Source organism: Panthera leo, chromosome C2 (genome assembly GCF_018350215.1).
Source record: "Panthera leo isolate Ple1 chromosome C2, P.leo_Ple1_pat1.1, whole genome shotgun sequence".
Taxonomy (NCBI): Eukaryota; Metazoa; Chordata; class Mammalia; order Carnivora; family Felidae; genus Panthera; species Panthera leo.
In genome coordinates this window covers 148,299,697-148,322,646 of record NC_056687.1, presented here as the reverse complement: position 1 = coordinate 148,322,646, position 22,950 = coordinate 148,299,697, and the positions used below count along the sequence as shown (strand labels likewise).

General features: G+C 37.8%; 1 protein-coding gene across 15 annotated transcripts in view; it reads left to right on the top strand.

Annotated features, from left to right (window-relative positions):
• The window catches only part of NKTR (natural killer cell triggering receptor), a 63,128-nt gene that overhangs the window by 5,102 nt on the left and 35,076 nt on the right, over positions 1-22,950 (top strand). Inside the window, exon 1 of one of the 15 annotated variants that reach the window (XM_042903525.1) lies at positions 19,547-20,237. The exons of the other annotated variants lie outside the window; for them this stretch is intronic. Coding sequence (XP_042759459.1) covers positions 20,222-20,237 — 16 coding nt within the window. The 5' untranslated portion in view covers positions 19,547-20,221. Of the gene's footprint in view, positions 1-19,546; positions 20,238-22,950 lie in introns of those variants that run through there. 15 annotated transcript variants of the gene reach the window in all.

Below are 22,950 nucleotides of genomic sequence, written 5' to 3'. Positions count from 1 at the left end.
TTAAGTTTATTTTGAGAGTGAGCAAGTGTGTGCACTCTTTTAAATATAGTTTTTTAAAAATTATTAAGGTTTGATAGGTTCTGTTTTAGGGGAGGGGCGGGGCAGGGGGGTGGGGAGAGTGAATCCCAAGCAGGCTCCTTGTTTTCCGCACAGAGGCCTATGCTTGTGGGGCTTGATTTGGGGCTCTATATCACAAATCATGAGATGACCTGAGCCGAGAACAAGAGTGGGTTGTCTGCCCTACTGAGCCATCCAGGCACCCTAGGAAGAGTCTTTATATATGAGTTTTTCTCTGTGAATCCAATAAAATGGTTCCTATTTGAAATAATTCCAGACTATATCTTAGGAATTTTTTTTTCAGAAGGTTTTTAACTAAAATTTTCATTTCTTTAATAGTTGCAGAACTGTTCATAGTATTTCTTCTTGTGTGAGTTTATCTGTCGGATCTGTAGTGATAGCTCTTCCTTCATTTCTGATATTGATAATCTGTGCCCTTTGTCTTTTTCCTTGGTCTGTTTGGCTTAGAGGTTTATCATTATTATCATATATATTATCATTTCAAAGAACTAGCTTTTGGTTTATTTTTTTCCACTACTGTTTTTCAGTTTTTATGATTTCTGCTCTTTATGTCCTTTCTAATGCTTGCTTTGGCTTACTTTGCTCTTTTTCTAGTTTCTTTAAAGTGAAAACTTGGATTGTTGACTTGAGACCTTCTTTTCTAATGTAAGAATTTAATGCTATAAATTTCCCTCTGTATGCAGGACCCCACAAATTTTGATATATTGCTTACTTTATTTTAGTTCAAAATATTTTCTAATTTCCCTTGAGGTTTAATCTTTGGCTCATGAATTATTGAGAAGTGTTTTGGGGCACCTGGGTGTCTCATTTGGTTAAGTGACTGACTCTTGGTTTTGGCTCAGGTCATGGTCTCATAGTTTGTGGGTTCAAGCCCCACATTGGGCTCTGTGCTGTCAGCACTTAGGATTCTCTTTGTCCCTCTCTCACCCTCTCTGCTTCTCCCCTGTTCTCACAGATGTGCCCACACCCTCTCTCTCTCTCAAAATAATAAACAAAAAAAAAAAAAAAGTGTTTTAATTTCCAAGTACAGTACTTGGATATTTTGCAGTTGTCTTTCTGTTAATGATTTCTAGTTTAATTCCATTGTGGTCAGAGAATATACTTTGTATGACCTTAGTTCTTTTAAATTTATTAAGGTTTGATATGTTCTATTTTAGTGAATTTCTCATGTACACTTGAAAAAACGTCTGTTTTGCTGCTTTTGTGTGGATCTACATTTTTAAATTCTTAAAAAATGTTTATTTATTTTGTGGGAGAGCACGAGTGGGGAGGGACAGAAAGAGAGGGAGAGAGAGAATCCCAAGCAGGCTCCACACTGCCAAAGCAGAGCCTGATGCAGGGCTTGAACTCATGAACTGTGAGATCATTACCTGAGCCAGAATCAAGAGCCAGATGCTTAACTCACTAATCACCCAGGCACCCCTCTGTGGAGTGTTCTATAAATGTCAGTTTGACATTTGGCTAATAGTGTTGTTCTATTAGTTTGGCTACGGGTGTCATTTCGACACCAGTTGGCTAATAATGTTGTTCAGTTCTGTATTCTGGCTGATTTTTTTGTCTCCTTGTTCTGTTGATTACCAAGAAAGGAGTATTGAAGTCTCCATATATAATTGTGGATTTGTTTATTTCTTCTTTCAGTTCTGTTAGCTTTGGCTTCGTTTACTTTGAGGCTCTCTTGTTAGGTGGATGCAGACACCTTTAGGATTGTTAGGTCTTCCCAATGAATTGAGTCTTTTATCATTATGTAATGACCCTTGTTAATTTCCTTGCTTCAAAGCCTGCTTTGTCTAATGTGAATACTGCTACTTCAGTTTTTTTGTTAGTGTTTATGTGGTATGTCATTTTCTATCCTTTTATTTTCTAACTTCTATTTAAAGTAGGTTTCTTGGAGATGGTAAATAGTTGGATCTTGTTTTTTCTCCCTCCCTAGTTTTATTAAGATACGATTAACATATAACATTGTGTAAGCTTGAGGCATACATACGGTATGAAGATCTGATACACATATATTGTGAAATGATTGTCATAGTAAAGTTAGTTAACACTTGCATCAAAAGCAGCCTGTTGCTTTTTTATAATAACCTCTTTCTTTCGATGTGATTCTGGGGATTAGAATTCACTTTAGAATGGCTGTTGTTATACTGTTGGTTAATCCTTACAGCAGCCTTGAGAGGTAGGCATTTTTGCATCCCTCTTACAGATCAGCAACAATCTCAGATAAGTAACTTGCTCAAGGACACAGTGCTTATTAAGAACGGAGATTCAAAGATGGATCTTGTTTTTTAACCCACTCTCACAATCTTTTAAACAGTATATTTAGACTATTTACATTTAATGCAGTTATTGTTTGGATTTGTCTAATATTTGTTTTTGCTTCCTCTGTTTTCTTGTGTTTGGGATTATTTGAATATTTTTTAGTATTTTTAATTTTTCTATTGATTTTTGATGATCTCCGTAGTTTTCATTTGATGTAGTTTTAATAAAAATATTATTATACAGCAATAATATAATCAACACTTTTCCAAATCCAAATGATACTGAATACAGATCTACATGGTGGATCAGAGTGACTCCAACAAATTATATGGATTCAATCTCTCTGCATAGTTTTAGTGGTTACTCTACAGATTACAATATACATATTTGGCTTTTCATGGTGTATCTAGAATTAATATTTTACCACTTCAGGTGAAATGTTGAAACCATCCCACCATATAATATCCCTTTACCTCCTACTTTATAGTGTATTTGTCATGTGTATTACATCTACAAACACTGAAAGCCTTTGCTTTCAAACATCACACATAGTAGCTTAAGAAAAAATACTCTCATTACTTTCTCTCATTATTTCTGTTGCTCACATGTGTTCATTCCTGAAGTCTCAAGTTCCCTTTGGTATCATTCCCTTCTACCTGAAGAACTGGCTTAAAGTATTTCTTTTAGAGCAGATCTTCTGGCAACAAATTCTCTTTGTTTTTTTGTTTTGTTTTGTTTTTAACCTGAGAATTTTACTTTGCTATTATTCTTGAAAGATATTTTCACTAGTTCTAGAATTCTGTGTTGACAGTTACTTTCTTTTAGTACTTGAAAAATGTTCACTGCCTTCTGGTCAGTTTGGTTTCTGATAAGAAATCCATAGTCGTTCAAATTGTTTTGCCTCATATGTAATGTGTTACTCTTGTCTGACTGCTTTTGAGATTTTTACTCTTAAATTTTAGCAGTTTTATTGTGATGTGTCTGGGTGTGAATTTCTTTGTGTTTATTCTCTTTGGGATTTACTGATCTTTTGAATCTGTGTTTGTCTTTTGCCATCTTTAAGAAATTTTCAGCTAATATTTCTTCAGCTATTTTCTGTCTAGCACTCTTTTCCTCTTTCCAAGACTTTGATGACACAAATATCAAACGTTTTGATGTTACCTCACAAGTCTGAGGCTTTGTTCAGTTTTTTTCCCCCCCAATATTTTTTTCTCTCTGCTTTTCAGATTGGATAATTTCTATTAAGTGGTCTTTAAGTGCACTGACTTTTTCCTCTGTCATGTCCATTGTACTGTTGAACTCACCTAGTGAATTTTTAATTTGGCAATTGTATTTGGTTTTAAATTTTCCTTGTTTTTGCTTGAGAGTTTGTTTTTCCATTCATTTGTACTTAATGTAGTATGATTGTAATAGCTGCTTTAAAGTCTTTGTGTAACAGGTTTCTAACATCTGTATCATTGTGGAGTTTCTGTTTTTGTCTTTTCCCTTATGGGTTATGAGACTTTTCATGGTTCTTTAAATGTAGATAAATGTTGAATTGTATCCCGGACATGGCCCTGAGTGTAGCTTAATTCTTGTGGAGAATGCTCACTGTTGTTGTTATTGGTGGTGATGATGATGATGATATTGTAGTAGGCAGTCAGCCTGCAACCACCTTCTGCTGTTTAGAGTCAGTTCCACACATGCATAATGCATGGATAAGCCCTGGAGTTCGTACCTTATGGGACGGTTTTCTTGAGGGAGCTCCCTCTTTGAGATTTCCTCAACACGTTTTGGCCCTTAAGGACTCCCTTTTTTGGTCATCTGGCCAGAAATCTCGAGTTTTAGTTTCCTTCCTCTCCCATGTACTTCTTATGATTGTGTCTGTCTCTGAGGCTAAGTGGCAAGAGAATAGAGAGTAAAAGCAGCAAAGGGGCACCTGGGTGGCTCAGTCTGGATGGATCAGCCGGTTAAGTGTCCAACTCTTGGTTTCAGCTCAGGTCATGGTCTCTTGGTTGTTGAGTTTGAGTCCCCCATCGTGCTCTGCACTGCTGGTGTGGAGCCTGCTTGGGAATCTCTCTCTCCCTCTCTCTCTGCCCCTCCACCACATGTGCTCTCTCTCTCTCAAAAGAAATCAGCTTTAAAAAAAAGATAAAAGCAGCAAGGATTCTTATCCTTTGGGAACACAGTTCCTCTAGTCAGCAAGATTTACCTCCCTTGAAGTTTAAAATCTTTTTTATGTTTTATTTTTTTTCTTATATTTGAGAGAGAGAGAGAGAGAGACAGAGAGAGAGACAGAGCATGAGCAGGACAGGGGCAGAGAGATGGAGACAGAATCTGAAGCAGGCTCCAGGCTTTGAGCTGTCAGCACAGAGCCTGACTCAGGGCTTGAACTCATGAACTGTGAGATCATGACTTGAGCCGAAGTCAGCCGCCTAACCGACTGAACCACCCAGGCACCCCAACCCCTTTGAAGTTTTATATGCTTGCTTGGTCACCACTGCTCTGAGGCTACTATCACTGTGGACTTGCCTAGGAGTTAAAACAGGACAGAGTGGGAAAAACAGACGGAAAATGAGATTTCCCCTGTTCACTGTGATCTGTAGGAGTCCTCTTTCCTGCTCCCTAGACTAGAAATAGAGGGCTTTCCTCAGAGCTCTTTTCTGTACCCAGAGCGCAGTTCTGGGTTTCTTTTGGTTCCAGGTCATGAGATAAGGTAGGAAAACAAAATCCATTACCGATTCGGTGGGCTTTTGTGTTACTTCCAAGTCTGTCTGCTTCCATTTATTTTTTATTAGTGCTTAGGTAACTGTTCCATGCTTCCTGTCCAAGGTTTTTTAGTTGAGTTGCATTCAGTGAGAAAGTTAGGGTGGAATATATTTGTTCCATCCAGACTTCCTTATAAGGAAGTCTGAATCTAGAATCCCTCATAAATTTCTAAAGATGTTAACGAATAGAAATTAGCCAGTCATTTTTCATTGTCTTTACAAATACGTTCATGTTTTCTGAAGGCATAAGCTTTTTGAATGAAATGTGATACCCACTTTGGAAATACATATATATGAAATCCTCATTGACAACTTCATTTTTCTGACAGACTCACCCTTCTCTGGTTAAATGTTAATTCTCTAGGGTTGTTAGTGAGAACATCCTAGGGGGGCATGAAATAGTAATCTTGTTTTTTTCTTGTTTGGTGCCTCAGGAGCTTGCCTTTTTATTCAGATCCCGGTACCAAGAAATTGGGAGCCCAAGTAACTGTGTTTTAGATATCTATTAGTAAACTGATTTAAGCTAGGTTAGTCAAGAATGGCCATTAGGGTTTTTTTAAAGTACATATTGGGGAGTCGCCAATGAGTTAGGTGCAGGCCATACATTGCCTTTGTCACAATCTTGCTACCAGGCTACCCCCAAAGTCACATTTTGCCAACGCATAGACATTAGCAAGCAAGTATCCCCACACATAAGAAGTTCTGTAAGTTTGATGAAGTCCCAATTCTGTTTTTTTTTCAGTGCTCCAAGAACTCTGTATGTGAAAGATTCCTGCTCCTGAAAATTGTCACGCAAATGTTTATCAGACACCAATACTCTAAACTCATGGCTAGACTCAGGACTTTTTTGGTGGACCTAGCCTCAGGTTCTACTCCAAAGGGTGACCCTCCAGATTCATTTGTCCTGTTAACGCAAGGGCATGGATTATCTCCAAATATTTTTATTCAGTCTCTGTATCACTAATTCTGAACATGGCCAATAAAAACCCATTTCTAACGTTTATGTTGCTAATTCTAAGGCCTCTGGTTGGTGAGAGATAAAGATAGTAAAAGTATTTTTAGTAGCCACCTCTGACTGAGATTTGGCCTTTGATTATCACCTTTGGAGGGTGTTTCTTTATGGTTAAGGTGAGGTTAAAACTTGTGATCCCTTTATATCAATGTCTACATAAGATATCTTAAATTATAGTTATACTACATCATAGTAGTAAAATGGTGTAGGCCATTTGTTTTCAAATTGCAAGATGTTTTCACTTTTTTTTTTCAACATATGAAATTTATTGTCAAATTGGTTTCCATACAGCACCCAGTGCTCCTCCCAAAAGGTGCCCTCCTCAATACCCATCACCCGCCCACCCCCTCCCTCCCTCCCAAACCCATCAACCCTCAGTTTGTTCTCAGTTTTTAAGAGTCTCTTATGCTTGCAAGATGTTTTCATGAAGCTCCGGGGTATCAGACACCCATTTGTTCACTTGCATCCTGTCAGTGTGCAGTGGTTTCCCACAGGTTACGGGACACGTGATGACACAACAGATGCAATGCAGGAGCAGTCAGGAAAACCTGTCTTCTGCCGCACCAGACATTAGTTACATTTGCAAAAACGTAAAACCATGACACTTGAAAACTTTTTGTTCATTTTTGGAAGTATAAATTATTAAAAATATTTGTGTTAGCATGTAATGAGTTTATTTTATTGAAAATTGATTAATATTTTTTAAAATTTCTCCATTTTACTTTCTAATGTGGTAAATTATCAGTAAATATAAACCCATATAAAAGGTCTTTAAGATCCTCAATAATTGTTAAGAATATAGAGGGGTCTGGAGCGCCTGGGTGGCTCAGTTGGTTAAGCATCTGACTTGAGCTCAGGTCATGATCTCATGGTTCATGGGTTTGAGCCCCGCATTGGGCTTTGTGCTGACAGCTCAGAGCCTGGAGCCTGCTTTGGATTCTATGTCTCCCTCTCGCTCTGCCCCTCCCCCACTCATGCTCTGTTTCTCTCTGTCTCAAAAATAAATAAACATAAAAAGATTTTTTTTTTTAAAGAATATAGAGGGGTTCTGAGACCAAACAGTTTGAGAACTATTGTTCTAGGCACATGCTTTCATGGAATGCAAGCATTGGGCTTTACCTAGAGATGTTTTGAACTTTTTGTTTGGCTATAATTTCATATTTGTAAGAAGTTGAAAAATAAAAATAGTAAAAATCATCCATTTATCCTTTACCTAGAATCACCTGTTATATTTTATACCATTTGCTCCCTCTGCACATATAATTTTTTTCTGAACCATCTCAGGGTAAGTTACCTACATCGTGGCTCTTTACTCTTTTATTTAGCATATTTGTTAAGAATAGAGATATTTCTTAACTACAGTGTAGTTATCAACTTTATAAATTTGCATTGATGTGATAACTTTAATCTGCCATCTATGTATTCCTTCCATTTTTGTGATTTGGCCTAAAATGTCAATTACAGCATTTTTTCTCTTCCAATACAAAATCTAATCTAGCATCACATATTACATTCAGCTGTCATGTCACTTTATCCTTCTTTTTTTAAAAAAATGTTTATTTACCTTTTTTGATACAGAGCCTGCGCCCAGGTGAGATTAGAAAAGAGGCAAAGAGAATCCCAAGCAGGCTCTGCACCAACAACGCAGAGTCTGATATGGAGCTTGATCTGACGAACTGAGATCATGACCTGAGCTGAAATCCAGAGTCAGACACTTAACTGACTGAGCCACCCAGGCACCCCTATCCTCCATTTTTATACCTTTTTTGTTTCTTTTGTGACATTGACATTTTAGAGGAATACAGTGCCCTTCCCTCATTTTTAAGTAGAACATTACATTTTTTATTTGTCAGAGGCTTGAAGTTTGTTTTCAAAAGTGATAACCAGGGTATTTCTTTAGAGGAATGTTCAACTTTGGAATTTTTATGTGGGCCTCAGAGCAATATCATAAAACCTGGGCAATACATCAAAATTGGTAAAAAAAAAAAAAAAAAAAAAGAAAGAAATGGGTAAATAGTTGAAGTTGGAGTTTTTACTTTATTGCTTACGATTCACATGGATTCAAGAAATTGAACTGAAAACGGAGTACAACTTGTGATCTTGCACAAGCCGCTTGACCTCTTTATAGAATGGAAATACTATCAGTTTTGTCTTAATGTGATTCTGAAGATAGCACAGCAAAACTTGCTTATATTCAGAATTACCCTTTAAACTTTAGACTCACACTCAATAGAATTTCTCCTTTGAGAGTGGGGCACGTGGGGATCTGGTATATACTGAGGGAACAGGAGGTTGCGTCTGCCATGTCAACCTCGCCCTGGTCCTAAACTCATTAATAGACTGACTGGAGGCAGTGGTCTGCACTGTTTAGATGATTTTTTCCCTTTTTATATACTCACAAACTAAATAGGACTCCAGTGTATTAGTGCCTGTGTAGTAAGGTTGTTGGGAAGACTAATAAAATAATAGAACCAGCTGTCTTACAGATTGTGTTTTTGTAACATGAGTTTATTGTGATGGCATTGGTTAATTATGGAGCATAGTTTTAATTAGTTTTAATAGAACACAGGCGACTGTTTGTTTATAACGATCAGATAACAAGGTGAGGCACTAGTTGTGTTGAGGCAAGGGCAGTTGGGCAGCACTGCTCTTCTAAGTTATTCTTGTCCGTCCTGACTAATCTGAAAGACCACAAGAAGAGTTATGTTAGTGATAGTGCTGGGAGAAGGGGGGAGAGTGAGGTGATCAATTGTAGGATTTCCACAGTGATGTTTAAGTTTTATAATAAACCCTTATAGCTAAAAGCATGCCTTTGTTAGTGATACTCCTCTAACAAAAAAAATCATTCTTACTGCAACCCCACATTCCTTTGTCCCCCAACTCTCATTTTCCCATAGAAACAGTTGTTTTTATATACGATTATTGATAATGCAGTGTTTCTTTAAATTCTGTCGTGTTATTTGCAGAGCAGACTCTCAATCTGCATCTAGCACAGTGACATAACTGTTTTTGTGTTGCTTTAATTATAACGTGCATGAGTATGAGCATGTGCACTGAGTTAAGTACAGCTTTCATATTGAGGTATTGTTTAGACAGATCTTTGTAGATTAAGCCTTTTTGTTCACGTTGTAGTGAAAAGGCTTGTTTCAGGTTTCTGTAAGCAAGAGGGTTTGGTGTGGTTTGTTTATTTTTTATTTATTTATTTTTTTAAGAAATTTGGCCTGGAGAATCCCAATCCAGGCCTGACTGGATGGTTTTGAAGGCAGACACGTAAGGGTTTTCATGGGGACTTTGAGAGGAGTAAGTTGACTTCTTCGCACCTTCCTTTCCCTCCCCTTTCTCTGTCTCAGAAATCCCAAGTGAAATATACTTTTTTTTTTCCCTTTTCTACTTTTAACATAAGATGGCTGTTTCTTGTCTAACTCCCACCTCCTATCCCCCCATTGAATTCCTGTACTTTTCTGTTGTTTTTCTACCTTTGTTGGTTTTCATCTGTCAGTGTTGTTGCAAAGGGAATTCTGACATTAGTGGTATGAACCAGCTGTCCAGTACAATTCTTTACAGTTACGATTTGCACATCATTTACATAAAGTCTTAAAAGCTTTCCAGAATATATATCTTTCAGCCTGAATCCTTGATAGAACATAGCACTTAACACAGATGGTCAGGTGTTCAGTAAACAGTTATCCTACTGGGAATAAAAGCAGATGGAAACTAAAAAGATTTCTTTAGATAGCCGGAAGAAAGCTCAGGCTAAAAAGGGGAAGACTTAGGTAACAGAATTATCTAGAGTTGAGATAATGCTTTCAAAGTTATCTCAAAAATTGCTGTGCTCTACTGTGAATGCCTTACTACGTAAGCCTTGCCACAGGTAGAACCCTACTGTAGTTTCATTGTGCTTCAGGGGACTATGTCTTAAGTAGAGTGCTATATAGTGAGATCTTGAATTTCTGTTTCCAGTCCTTATAGACTTGTACAAATCATTGAAGCTGATTCTTTTTTTTTTTTTAATTTTTAAAAAATGTTTTTTTTTGAGAGACAGAGTGTGAGCAAGAGAGGGGCAAAGAGAGAGGGAGACACAGAATCCGAAGCAGGCTCCAGCCTCTGAGCTGTCAACACAGAGCCTGACCTCGGGCTCGAACTTACAAACCCAACCGTGAGATCATGACCTGAGCTGGAGTCGGACACTCAACCGACTAAGCCATGCAGGCGCCCCGAAGCTTGATTCTTAAGTCATGTGTGAGTAGAGGGGCTAAAAAGGGTAGATTCTCTCTATTCAGGTTGGGTACCCCACATGAAGGGGGAAAGGTAAGAGTTAACGTTCCTAAATTAAGCTCTAGGAAGGGATCCTTATAGGTAATGTAGATTAATATGAAGACCCTGACATTTTCATCACAGAACTGCAGTGACACTGGTAGTTTGGAAATGACCCAGACAGCGTGAACTACTATAGCTGCTGCTCTTGTCTCTGCCTCCCTGGTCTTACCTAGCTGTTGTCACCACCGGAAAAACTTCATGTTTTTTTAGAAGTCTAGTTCCGGGAGTCGAAGAAGGAGACTGTGAAAAGCAGAAATAAACCGATGGTATGTAGCTTCTGCCCCAAAACAGTTACCTTTCCCAGAGAGCCTGAAAGTTTCCATATGACCTTTCCATACCAACTGCAGTTCTGGGTACATAAGCATCCCCTGTTGAAGAATGCTATCATCTCTGGGAAGGTTTGTTTTTATACATAACCTGAACTTATGCAGCAAGACTGCTTTCTTCTTCTTTTTTATAATGCGTGTTTATTTATTTTGAGAGAGGGAGCACATGTGAGTGGGGGAAGGGCAGAGAGAGAATCTCAAGCAGGCCGTGTGCTGTCAGTGCGGAGCCAACTCAGGGCACCGTCTCATGAACCGTGAGATTATGACCTGAGCCGAAGTCAAGAGTCAGATGTTTAACCGACCGAGCCTCCCAGGTGCCCCAAGACTGCTTTCTTCTAAATTGTTTGATGAGAGAGCCACTCTGGGAGTTGTCTGGGGCAAGGGGAAGTCGGTGATGTTACAGCCAGGGAAGACAGCTGAGTATATGTATTGGAAAGAGCATTGGACGAGGACTCAGAAGACCAGGCTCTGGTTCTGGCCTTGCTCATTTCTATGTAGGTGGCCTTCGATAAGTTACATTATTAATAGCCAACTGTGTTTGAAAACAGGGTAATAATCTTGGCTATGATAATAATACCATATATTTTTAAGGTGTCTTAGTCCATACAGCATTATGATGTAAGATTTATACCCATTTTAGAGATGAGGAGTGTCTCAGAGGGGCTAATTGATCCAGCCAAGATCCTATAGCTAGTAACTGTGAAAGCCAGGGCTCTAGCCTGGGTTTTCTTTCTTGCCCATTATACCATGGCTGCTGTGTAAAACCTAGGGTTTAGTATTATGAAGTTCCTGGAAGAGCAGATTAGATTTGAGGAGAGTGCTGAGTAGGGCAGCACTAGGATATTTGTTGGCTGGGGAGTGGAGCACCTAAGATAGGAAGGAAGATAGATATGGCAGTAGGGAATTCTTAAAAAAACAAAAGTATTTCCCAACTGTATCTTCCATTGTCATTGTATACTGGAAGGAATGAAAAACTCCTTTTACCTTTTCCTCCCTTTCTAGAATTTTAGCTAATACTGTTAGTTATTTGCTTGATTGCATCAGTATCATGGATCAGGTAGGCTTTCTTGGCTGTCCTGAGAACTTAATCGCCACTTACAACATTGTTTCTGTTAGAAAATATTTTCCATATTCCTAACCACCAATTTGAAGATGATTGTTTATTTTCTATTTTTGTTTTTGTTTATTTATTTTAATATGAAATTTATTGTCAAATTGGTTTCCATACAACACCCAGTGCTCATCCCAACAGGTGCCCTCCTCAGTGCCCATCACCCACTTTCCCCTCCCTCTCACCCTGAAGATGATTTTCTAAACATGTAAGATTTAAGATAGAGATTGCCAGTGTTTATGAACGACACATTAGGGAAAGAAAGGAATATTACAATCAGTAAAGTTAATTCACAAGTTCTAAACCGTGTGAACTGAACTCTTATTGCATGTGTTTGGCACATTTTAAGCTGAAAAGGGCTTCATTGTTTTTTCTGTTAGTAAAAATAGTGCATGCTCATTATAAAAAACACCAATAATATTTAAAAAGTTAAACCTGTCTTAAAATCCTGCCATGCAGAGATAATAATCACAACTAACCTTTTCTGAACCTCTTAATTCTGTATAATGGTTCATACATAATTTTTAATTTTTTTTTAATGTTTATTTATTTTTGAGAGAGACAGAGACAGAATGTGAGTGGGTTGGGGCAGAGAGAGAGGGAGCCACAGAATCCGAAGCAGTCTCCAGGCTCCGAGCTGTCAGCACAGAGCCTGACGTGGGGCTCAAACTCACGAGCTGCGAGATCATGACTTGAGCCGAAGTCGGACGCTCAGGCGCCCCCATACACAATTTTTAAAAATGGTATAACCTCCATTCTATTCTGGCCCTGCCTTTTTCTGTTAAACAGCATGTTCTCAACTTTTTTCCACTTAGGTAAATTAAGCTTTATGTAATCACTTGTAGTGGTTATATAGTTTACTATCATATGGAAGTATCTGTATTTGTTAGAGTATATGATGGCAATGGTTGCTAAACATAAAGGCTGATAAATAACAGTGACTTAGATTTAAGACAAATTTTCTCTTACACAGCTCCCAGCCAGTCAGCAGATCAAGGCTGATGATGTCAGGGACTCAAGCTTTGTCTTGTTACTCTGTCACTCTTGACATTGGGTGGATGGGTGAAGCTCTTAACAGAAGAATTCAAGCTGGGTAAATACAAATGAAATGATGGAATTAGAAGAAACATTTTGCAACCCTCAGTATGATTGGTTCGGAAGAGGATCATTAGTGGCCAAACTGTTGGGTGAAAAGTTGTTATAGAACATAGTATGCACATAAGTTTCAAAATATCATTCCATTTATTAATTTAAAAATGGGGGGAAGTACATTTACAGCTGAGAGATTGGCTAATATAATACTTCAGCATTACCGGTAATGGGTCAGACTGACATGTGCTTCCTGATGGGATGCAAAAAAAAAGGGGGGGGGGGATGTTTTAGATTAAAAGAGACCAAAGCATGACAACCAAATCAATGCATAATCTTTGGTTAGACTCCCAGATTTAAAAAAGAGGTATAAAGGGCATTGTGGAACCAGTTGGGTAAATATGAATATTGACTATTATTAGACTGTAGCGTTAATCACTGTTAACATGTTGTGACAATGGTATTGGGGTAAAGTACAGAATATCTTTGTTCTTTGGGAGTATATAGCGAAGTAATTAGGCTGAAGCATTACAACATCTATAATTTTCGGTTTGAACCAGAAGAAAATTATGTGTAGAGTGGTAGGAGTAAAGTTAACATGGCAAAGCATCTTTATAGATTTAAAAATTTTTTTCAATAAAAAGTTGATGGGGAGAAGGGCATTGCGTGTTCATTCAGATAACCTTCAGATAATTTTGTTAAATATCTCCAGAAATCTTAATACTTTGGGGGGTGGGGGGTTGCAATTAAATGACTATATTTTACTTTAGGGAAAATTGGACACATTTGCAATTTTGAGTTTTCCTGTCTAAGAATAAGTTACGTCTCCTTTTATTCAGATTGCCTTTATGCTTCTCAGAGGTTTGTAGTTTTTATAGGTCCTACACTCTTACGGCTAAGTAGCTAGAATGTTTTTTGTTGGTGTTGTGAATATGATTTGAATTGTTATCTTTTTTACTAGTTCTTACTGATCATAAGAAATATTAACAATTTCAGTGTCTCCATTAATATTTCAGTTGGTTCTTTTAGGTTTTCTAGATGTACAGCTATGTCTTTCAAATAATGATGAATTTGCTCTTTTTGATATGTATACTTCCCATATGGTTCTCTTGTCTACTGCATGGCCTAGAATTTCTAGAACAGCATTAAACAATAGTGATGATAACAAGCACCTTTTTAATTTAATTTTAGTTTTTATTTTTTAAAATTTACATCCAAATTAGTTAGCATATAGTAAAACAATGATTTCAGGAGTAGATTCCTTAATGCCCCTTACCCATTCAGCCCATCCCCCCTCCCACAACCCCTCCAGCCACCCTCAGTCTGTTCTCCGTATTTATGAGTCTCTTCTGTTTTGTCCCCCTCCCTGTTTTTATATTATTTTTGTTCCCCTTCCCTTATGTTCATCTGTTTTGTCTCTTAAAGTCCTCATATGAGTGAAGTCATACAATATTTGTCTTTCTCTGACTAATTTCGCTTAGCATAATACCCTCCAGTTCCATCCACATAGTTGCAAATGGCAAGATTTCATTCTTTTTGATTGCCGAGTAATACTCCATTGTATATATATACCACATCTTCTTTATCCATTCATCCATCAGTGGACATTTGGGCTCTTTCCACACTTTGGCTATTGTTGATAGAGCTGCTAGAAACATTGGGGTGCATGTGTCCCTTCAAAACACCACACCTGTATCCTGGGGATAAATGCCTAATAGTGCAATTGCTGGGTCGTAGGGTAGTTCTATTTTTAGTTTTTTGAGGAACCTCCATACTGTTTTCCAGAGTGGCTGCACCAGCTTGCATTGCCACCAACAATGCAAAAGAGATCCTCTCTCTCCACATCCTCGCCAACATCTGTTGTTGCCTGAATTGTTAATGTTAGCCATTCTGACAGGTGTGAGGTCGTATCTCATTGTGGTTTTGATTTGTATTTCCCTGATGATGAGTGATGGTAAGCATCGTTTCATGTGTCTGTTGGCCATCTGGGCGTCTACTTTGGAGAAGTATCTATTCGTGTCTTTAGCTTATTTCTTCACTGGATTATTTGTTTTTTGTGTGTTGAGTTTTTGATAGGTTCTTTATAGATTTTGGATACTAACCCTTTATCTGATATGTCGTTTGTGAGTATCTTTTCCCATTCCATCGATTGCCTTTTAGTTTTGCTGATTGTTTCCTTTGCTGTGCAGAAGCTTTTTATTTTGATGAGGTCCCAATAGTTCATTTTTGCTTTTGTTTCCCTTGCCTCTGGAGACGTGTTCAGAAGTTGTTGCGGCCAAGATCAAAGAGGTTTTTGCCTGCTTTCTCCTCGAGGATTTTGATGGTTTCCTGTCTTACATTTAGGTCCTTCATCCAATTTGAGTTTATTTTTGTGTATGGTGTAAGAAAGTGGTCCAGGTTCATTCTTCTACATGTCGCTGTCCAGCTTTCCCAGCACCACTTGCTGAAGAGACTGTCTTTATTCCATTGGATATTCTTCCCTGCTTTGTCAAAGATTAGTTGGCCATATGTCTGTGGGTCCATTTCTGGGTTCCACTGATCTGAGTGTCTGTTTTTCTGCCAGCACCATACTGTCTTGATGATCATAGCTTTGTAATACAGCTTGAAGTCCAAACAAGCACTTTTGACTTGTCCCTTACTTTAATGACATTAGTGCTGTCCTAATGTTCCACCACTAAACATAATGCTGTCTCTTGATTTGAAGGGTGTCTGAGAATTTTTGTGCTTATGTTAAGGGATGAATGTTCAGGGTGCCTGGGTGGCCCAGTCTGTTGAACATCCGACTCTTGATTTTAGGTCACGATCCCAGGGTCGTGGGATCGAGCCCCCATCGAGCTCCGTGCTGAGTGTGGAGCCTGCTAAAGAGTCTTTCTCCCTCTGTTCCTGTCCTCTGCTCGTGCTCGCTTGCTCTCTCTCACATTTATTCTCCCCTCCCCACTTTTTTTTTTTTTTTTTTTTTTTTACCTTCATCAAATGCTCTTTTGGTTTCTGTCTCAGGATAGTACCTTTTAAAAAATGAGATTGATATATAGAGAGTTTTCAAGTTTGTTAATGTCATCTTTCTCAGGCTTTGGTATCAATTTAATTTGCTTCATAAAGTTTGTTAAGCTTTTCATCTTTTGCTGTGCTCTGAAACAGTTGAGATGGCGTTACATTTTAATCTCAAGAGTTATTTAACAGCACTCTTTTGGATGTATACTTACCAGCATTTTGTTTCTTTCTTGGCTCTGTTTTTTAGTCTCCATCAGCGTGAAGTTGTAATCCATACCTTCTTACAATTTTTTCCTACAATTTAGTGTCCCTTATTTTTCCTCCAAAAGAGCCAGCTTTGGAATTTATCAAGTCTAATACTTTTTTTTAATGTTTGTTTATTTTTTTTAATGAGGAAAACATTGATGTATGTTTATTTATTTACAGAGTATAAAATAACCCTCTCTGCAAAAGAAAAAGTGAACATATAAGTTAAATGACTGATTTTATTTTGATCTAAAATTTATTCATTCTTAAAATGCAAGAAACAATTATTTATAGAAGAAAATATAACCAATATGATTTAATACCTGCATTTAACATTATTTTAATATCAGTTTTGTATATAAACAGACACATACACACTTTTTTTTTTTTTTTGGACCGAGCCACCCAGTCTTCCCAATGGGCCACTTAGTTTTTTATTTTACTTTACTTTATTTTATTTTATTTTAATTTATTTTATTTTATTTTATTTTTTATTTTTTTTTAATTTACATCCAAATTAGTTAGCATATAGTGCAACAGTGATTTCAGGAGTAGATTCCTTAGTGCCCCTTACCCATTTAGCCCATCCCCCCTCCCAAAACCACTCCAGTAACCCTCAGTTTGTTCTCCATATTTATGAGTCTCTTCTGTTTTGTCCCCCTCCCTGTTTTTATATTATTTTTGTTTCCCTTCCTTTATGTTCATCTGTTTTGTCTCTTAAAGTCTTCATATGACTTTTGTTATATGATTTTTGTCTTTCTCTGACTAATTTCGCTTAGCATAATATCCTCCAGTTCCATCCACATAGTTGCAAATGGCAACTTTTTGATTGCTGAGTAATACTCCATATATATATATGTGTGTGTGTGTGTGTGTGTGTATATATATATATATATATACATATACACACACACACACACACACACACACACATACATACCACATTTTCTTTATCCATTCATCCATCGATGGATATTTGGGCTCTTTCCATACTTTGGCTTTTGTGATAGTGCTGCTATAAACATGGGGGTGCATGTGTCCCTTTGAAACAGCACACCTGTATCCCATGGATAAATGCCTAGTAGTGCAATTGCTGGGTCATAGGGTAGTTCTATTTTTAGTGTTTTGAGGAACCTCCATACTGTTTTCCAGAGTGGCTGCACCAGCTTTCATTCCCAATGTTTGTTTATTTTTGAGAGAGACAGAACATAGCGGGGGAGGAGCAGAGAGCGAGAGGGAGACACAGAATCTGAAACAGGCTCCAGGCTCTGAGCTGTCAGCACAGAGCCTGATGCGGGGCTCGAACCGATGGACTGTGAGATAATGACCTGAGCTGAAGTCAGATGTCTAACCAACTGAGCCACCCTGGTGCCCCATGTCTAATATTTTTATTTTCTGATTTATTAATTTTTTCTTATACTTTTATTAAAATCTTTGTTAGGTTTGTTTATTACTTTTCTTTCTTCATTTGAGTGAGTAATGTATCTAATCATTAGTGAAAACATTTAGGGCTGTGTGCATTGAACAGGACAAAGAGGTGGTATTCAGTATTTTTTGGCCTTTTGAAACCTGGCAACTCTGCCATTCCCTGGCCTCATTCCCTGACATCCTGGTTCCTACAGTTCTTTGGTTCTCTGATCTCAGCCCATATCCTTGTCAACTAACTACACAAGCCAATAAATTCTCTTGAGTTTTTTTTATTTTTTTTTTATTTTTTTTTATTTTTTTATTTTTTTCAACGTTTATTTATTTTTGGGACAGAGAGAGACAGAGCATGAACGGGGGAGGGACAGAGAGAGAGGGAGACACAGAATCGGAAACAGGCTCCAGGCTCTGAGCCATCAGCCCAGAGCCTGACGCGGGGCTCGAACTCATGGACCGTGAGATCGTGACCTGGCTGAAGTCGGACGCTTAACCGACTGCGCCACCCAGGCGCCCCTTCTCTTGAGTTTTTGCTGGTACTGTCTGCAGGATATTTTTAGCTGGGTGTTAGTTGACCTGTCATGAAAAAAGCTCCATGTGCCTAAAAAATTAGAGAGCTTTTTGGTTTTATCTGAAATCTTGTGTTTTTGTGCTGTTTCCTTTTCTTTGTTTATAGCTTTTTACTGTGGATTGCGCCTCCATAGTAACTTGAAAAATGTTTAATGTATCTTCATGGTATATTCATTAAGAGAGTAAAATAGAGTATGGCACAGTATGCATAACATGCTACCTATTTTTTTAACCAAGGAATTGCTCATTTTTATTCATGCTAAAATTGAGATATAATTGACATATGGGGCGCCTGGGTTACTGAGTTGGTTAAGCATCCAACTCTTGATTTGGGCTCAGGTCATGATGTCACAGTTCATAGGTTCAAGCCCCGCATCAGGCTCCGTGCTGACAGTGTGGAACCTGCTTGGGATTCTCCCTCTCCCTCTGTCTGCCTCTCCCATGTCTCTCCCTCTCTGTCTGCCTCTCCCATGTGTGCTTGCTCTCTGTTTCTCTCACAAAATAAATAAACTTAAAAAAAAATTGATATCTAACATCTTAGTTTCAGGTCTACGCATAATGATTAGATATATGTATGTATTGTGAAATGATCACTGTAGGAAGTCTTGTTAATATCCATCACCACACAGAGTTAAGGTTTTTTTTCTTGTGGTGAGAACTTTTAAGATGACTACTTTCAGCAGTTACGCTACTTTGTCAAACAAGAAAAATAAGAATATATCACTATTTGCCTGTGTGTTTGAAGAGAGACACTGGAAGCACACACGTGATATTGAAAATGATTACCTGTTGACAGAAGTACGAATAAGATTTCTCATTCTTTATGTTTTTTCCACTGTTGGATTTTTGAATCATGAAAAACATTACCTATTCAAAAGAAAATATTTTTAGAAGGTTCCTAAAAATAGCCAAAAGAAATTTTACCAACACCTACTTTGTTTCCCAATAGCTGAAACATTTATATTTTATTTTGTAACCATACCTACCATAGTTGTTTAGGTTTGATTCTGTGTTGTAATGGATTTAGTGCTCAGTATCACTCTTTTCCCACTAACCGTTTCTCATTTGTTCTTTGAGTCCTATCTTAGGCTTATATTTCAAATAGATTTTTCAGGATGAAATCTAATGATTGTATTTCCTTTGCTATGTATAGAATTCTGTGTTCACAGCCCATTAGTCTGTGTGAGATGGTAGGCAGTGTTCTGTTGTCTCCAGTTTCTAAAGTAAAGTGTCTGCAGTCAGCCTCATTTCTCTTCCCTGTAGGTGACATGATTCTACCGCCTGAATGCTAGAAGAAGTCTTTTCCTGTATGTCTCTGAAAATAGCTTTTATTAAGCAATGTCTTGATGTTGTTCCACTTGTAAAAACTTTTCCTGGTGTAATGAATACTTTTTATCTGTGTATTTAGGTGTTTGTTCATTTATATTTTGTTAGGTTCTATCTTTGAATAGTTTTGGTTTCAAGTGTTTTTATTGTTTTTATTCAAGTATTTATTGTGTACTTATTTTGTGCCAGACTCTGTACAAATCAGTGGGGATAAAGTGGGGAGTAAACAGACCTGGTCCCTATCCCTCTGCCCTCACATGCATCAGTCAGGCCTAGGGTGGATATAAGTGCATTTTGTTCATACTATTGACGGCTCACTCCATTGTGTAAGAATTTGTATCTGTCATTCCCAGCTAAGACAAGAGCTCCCCCAAACAGGCACTGTGTCTTACCTACTATTGGACCACCTGACACCTGGGGAGGATCTCAGTTAAATGGATAAATGGCCTGATTTTGTTGAAGTGGTATATCCATTCTTTAATTTCCTCTTAGATTTTGCTCTCTGCCTAACCCCTACGACCCGTTCATACCTTTGTTCTTATCCTCATCTCTTACTTGTAATTGTGTATGTGATATTCTTTGCCTTGTGCAGTGTACCATCTGCTAAATATTTTTTCCCAACCAGTGCTCACTTTTTCAACTACTGTATCTTTCATGTCTATGATATATGTCTCCTTTTTCACTACTATACCTGTAATTCCAGTGCAGCTGTTTCTGAGAACAAGAAACAATGATATTATTGAAAGGTGAGGTTTGTTATAGTCATATTACAAGTACTTGCTGATTGTGTTGCTGCCATCTAGTGGCCACGTCAGGATTACAACATGACTTAGGTGTGTCTTGCTTGGCCCTTCCTGTGTGTAGCCAGTGTTTATTTATTTATTTTTTTAAGTTTATGTATTTATTTTGAGAGAAAGACTGGGGGAGGGGCAGAGAGAGAGAGGGAGAGAGAGAATCCGAAGCAGGCTCAGCACTGTCAGCATGGAGCTCACCGTGAGGCCCGAACTCCTGAACTGTGAGATCATGACCTGAGCAGAAATTGAGTCAGATTCTTAACTGCTACGCCACCCAGGTGCCCCACATATGCAGACATTTTAAACTAAGAAGGCAGTCTCAGCCAGTGTGACTGAATGTCCATAGCCTTTCTCATGTCTTGCATGCCCGATTGGGTTAATCTGTTCTTTCTGTGGATTTTTAAGTTATTTTTCTGGGTTTGGCAGTGTTTTTAACCTGGCAGCCTGGTAGTGAAGCCAAAACAGTTTGGTTTTAAGTTTATGTATTTATTTTTAAGTAATTTCTATACCCATTGTGGAGCTTGAACTCACAACCCCAAGATCAAGAGTCATATGCTCCTCTGACTGAACCAGCTAGGCACCCCCAAAAGAATTTGGTTTTGTTCTATTTTTTTTTACTCTTTTTTTTTAAGTTTATTTATTAAAAAAATTTTTTTAATGTTTATTTCTGAGAGAGAGAGAGTACGAGTGGGAGAGGGGCAGAAAGAAAGGGAGACACAGAACATGAAGCAGGCTCCAGGCTCTGAGCTGTTAGCACAGAGCCTGACATGGGGCTCGAACTCATGAACCCAAGATCATGACCTGAGCTGAAGTCGGATGCTTAACCAACTGAGCCACCCAAGTGCCCCTAAATTTATTTATTTATTTTGATAGAGATAGTGAGCAGGGGAGGGGCGGAGAGAGAGAGAGAGAGAGAGAGAGAGAGAGAGAGAGAGAGAGAGAATTCTAAGCAAGCTCTGCACCATCAGAGTGGAGCCTGATGCAGGGCTTGAACTCACAAACTATGAGATCATGACCTGAGCCAAAACCAAGAGTCGAACACTCAACCGACTGAGCCACCCAGGCACCCCTTTCATTTACTCTTAACAACATAATGCCATAAAGGAACCAAAACTTCAGCTCTAACTTAGACCCTGTCCCATGAGATTGAGAAGTGAATAGAATTTTTTTTTCTTCATCAAGTTAGAGGGTAAGATATTTAGAGGTGAGTGGTTTTTTAGAAACATCATTGTCGTTTGCTATCCCTCTCTGAATATTAGACCTGGAAATGTAATCACATTTAACTGTTTTCATATGTATTATACCACTCGAGGGTTCATAACTCTTAATCATCTGTAAAGGAGGAACTAGAAACATTTGAAACTTTTACTGGCTTTCATTTGGAAGCATCAAAGGTTTTGAAAAAAAGAAACTTGATGTTGAAGTTACTATAGTCCTAAAAGAAAAAGCTAAGTTTTTGAATGTTTTGATTATATCTTTTATCCTGGAAAGTAACTATTTTACAGGGATTCCAAAAATCTATGTTCTAGTCCGCAAAGCTAGATGGTTTTGAACTGACTTGTCACCAACCTAGTCAGCTATTTCCCAGGGATTTATGAAGATTGAAAATATTTTTATTACACTAGCAAAATATTTCCATGTAAATACAAAGAGTGGTATTATTACTGATATTACATGCATTAAAAAAATTCTAATTCCCTATCTTTTTCTTCATTCCTTTAGATGTAAAGATGAGCTAGAACGTTTTGAAATTGCTTTAAAATTTGGCTCCACTGAAGCGATAAGCAGAGTGTTGACACAAGAAAGTCTTATGTAATGCCATTAATCCCACTTTTTATCCCTTAAGGGTGTCTGTTACGAGGTAGTTTGTAGCTTTGTTTTGTCCTCCGAGAAACTGACTGACATGGCCAGGAATAAATTCAAATCTTAGTGGTACAGAGTGATTCCAATCAGTGTGCATCTGTGCTGAAGACAACTTAACATTTGGTCCACAGTTAATTTTGATTTATTCTGTAAATCCCTTTGATTAAATAAAAGTGTTCATTCATAATGGAAAAGACTGTGTAGAATAAAAAGGAAAGGGGACTCGGGAAAGTGATTGTAAATCAAAATATTTTTTACTCTATTTGAGAACCTTTCAGGTCTGTAAAGCAAAACTACTTTGGTAGTAATACAATTTGCCTGTTGTACTCTCATTCACAAGTCAAATTTTCCAGATATACAATACGTAATGATCTCACCACTCTGACAGCTGATGGAATGTATGCTTTATATTCTTGTCTTTTAAGAATTTCAGAGTTTTAATTTATAATATAGTAAATAGCAATAGATATAACCCACATTGTAAAAGCTCAATAATTTTATTTAAGAGTTTGAAGAAGTCCTGAGACTAAATAGTTTGTGAAGTACTTCCCTGTGGTATAGTTAAATCAAATTTGTAAGCTTGTTCCTTCTCATTTCCTGTGTATTGTATTTTTTTTTCTGTCTGTTTTGTGTGTTTTTGGTATCTTTTAGGAACCATAACCAAGATGGCAGTTCAGGAAGTTGGTTCTAAGTGGTTCTTGCATAAAGGTAGAAAGCTAGATCCAGAGGGCAGAAGAACCTTCTTCTAACAGTATGGGCCAGAATGAGTGTCTTATGATGATGTGCTCTCATCACTAGAGGG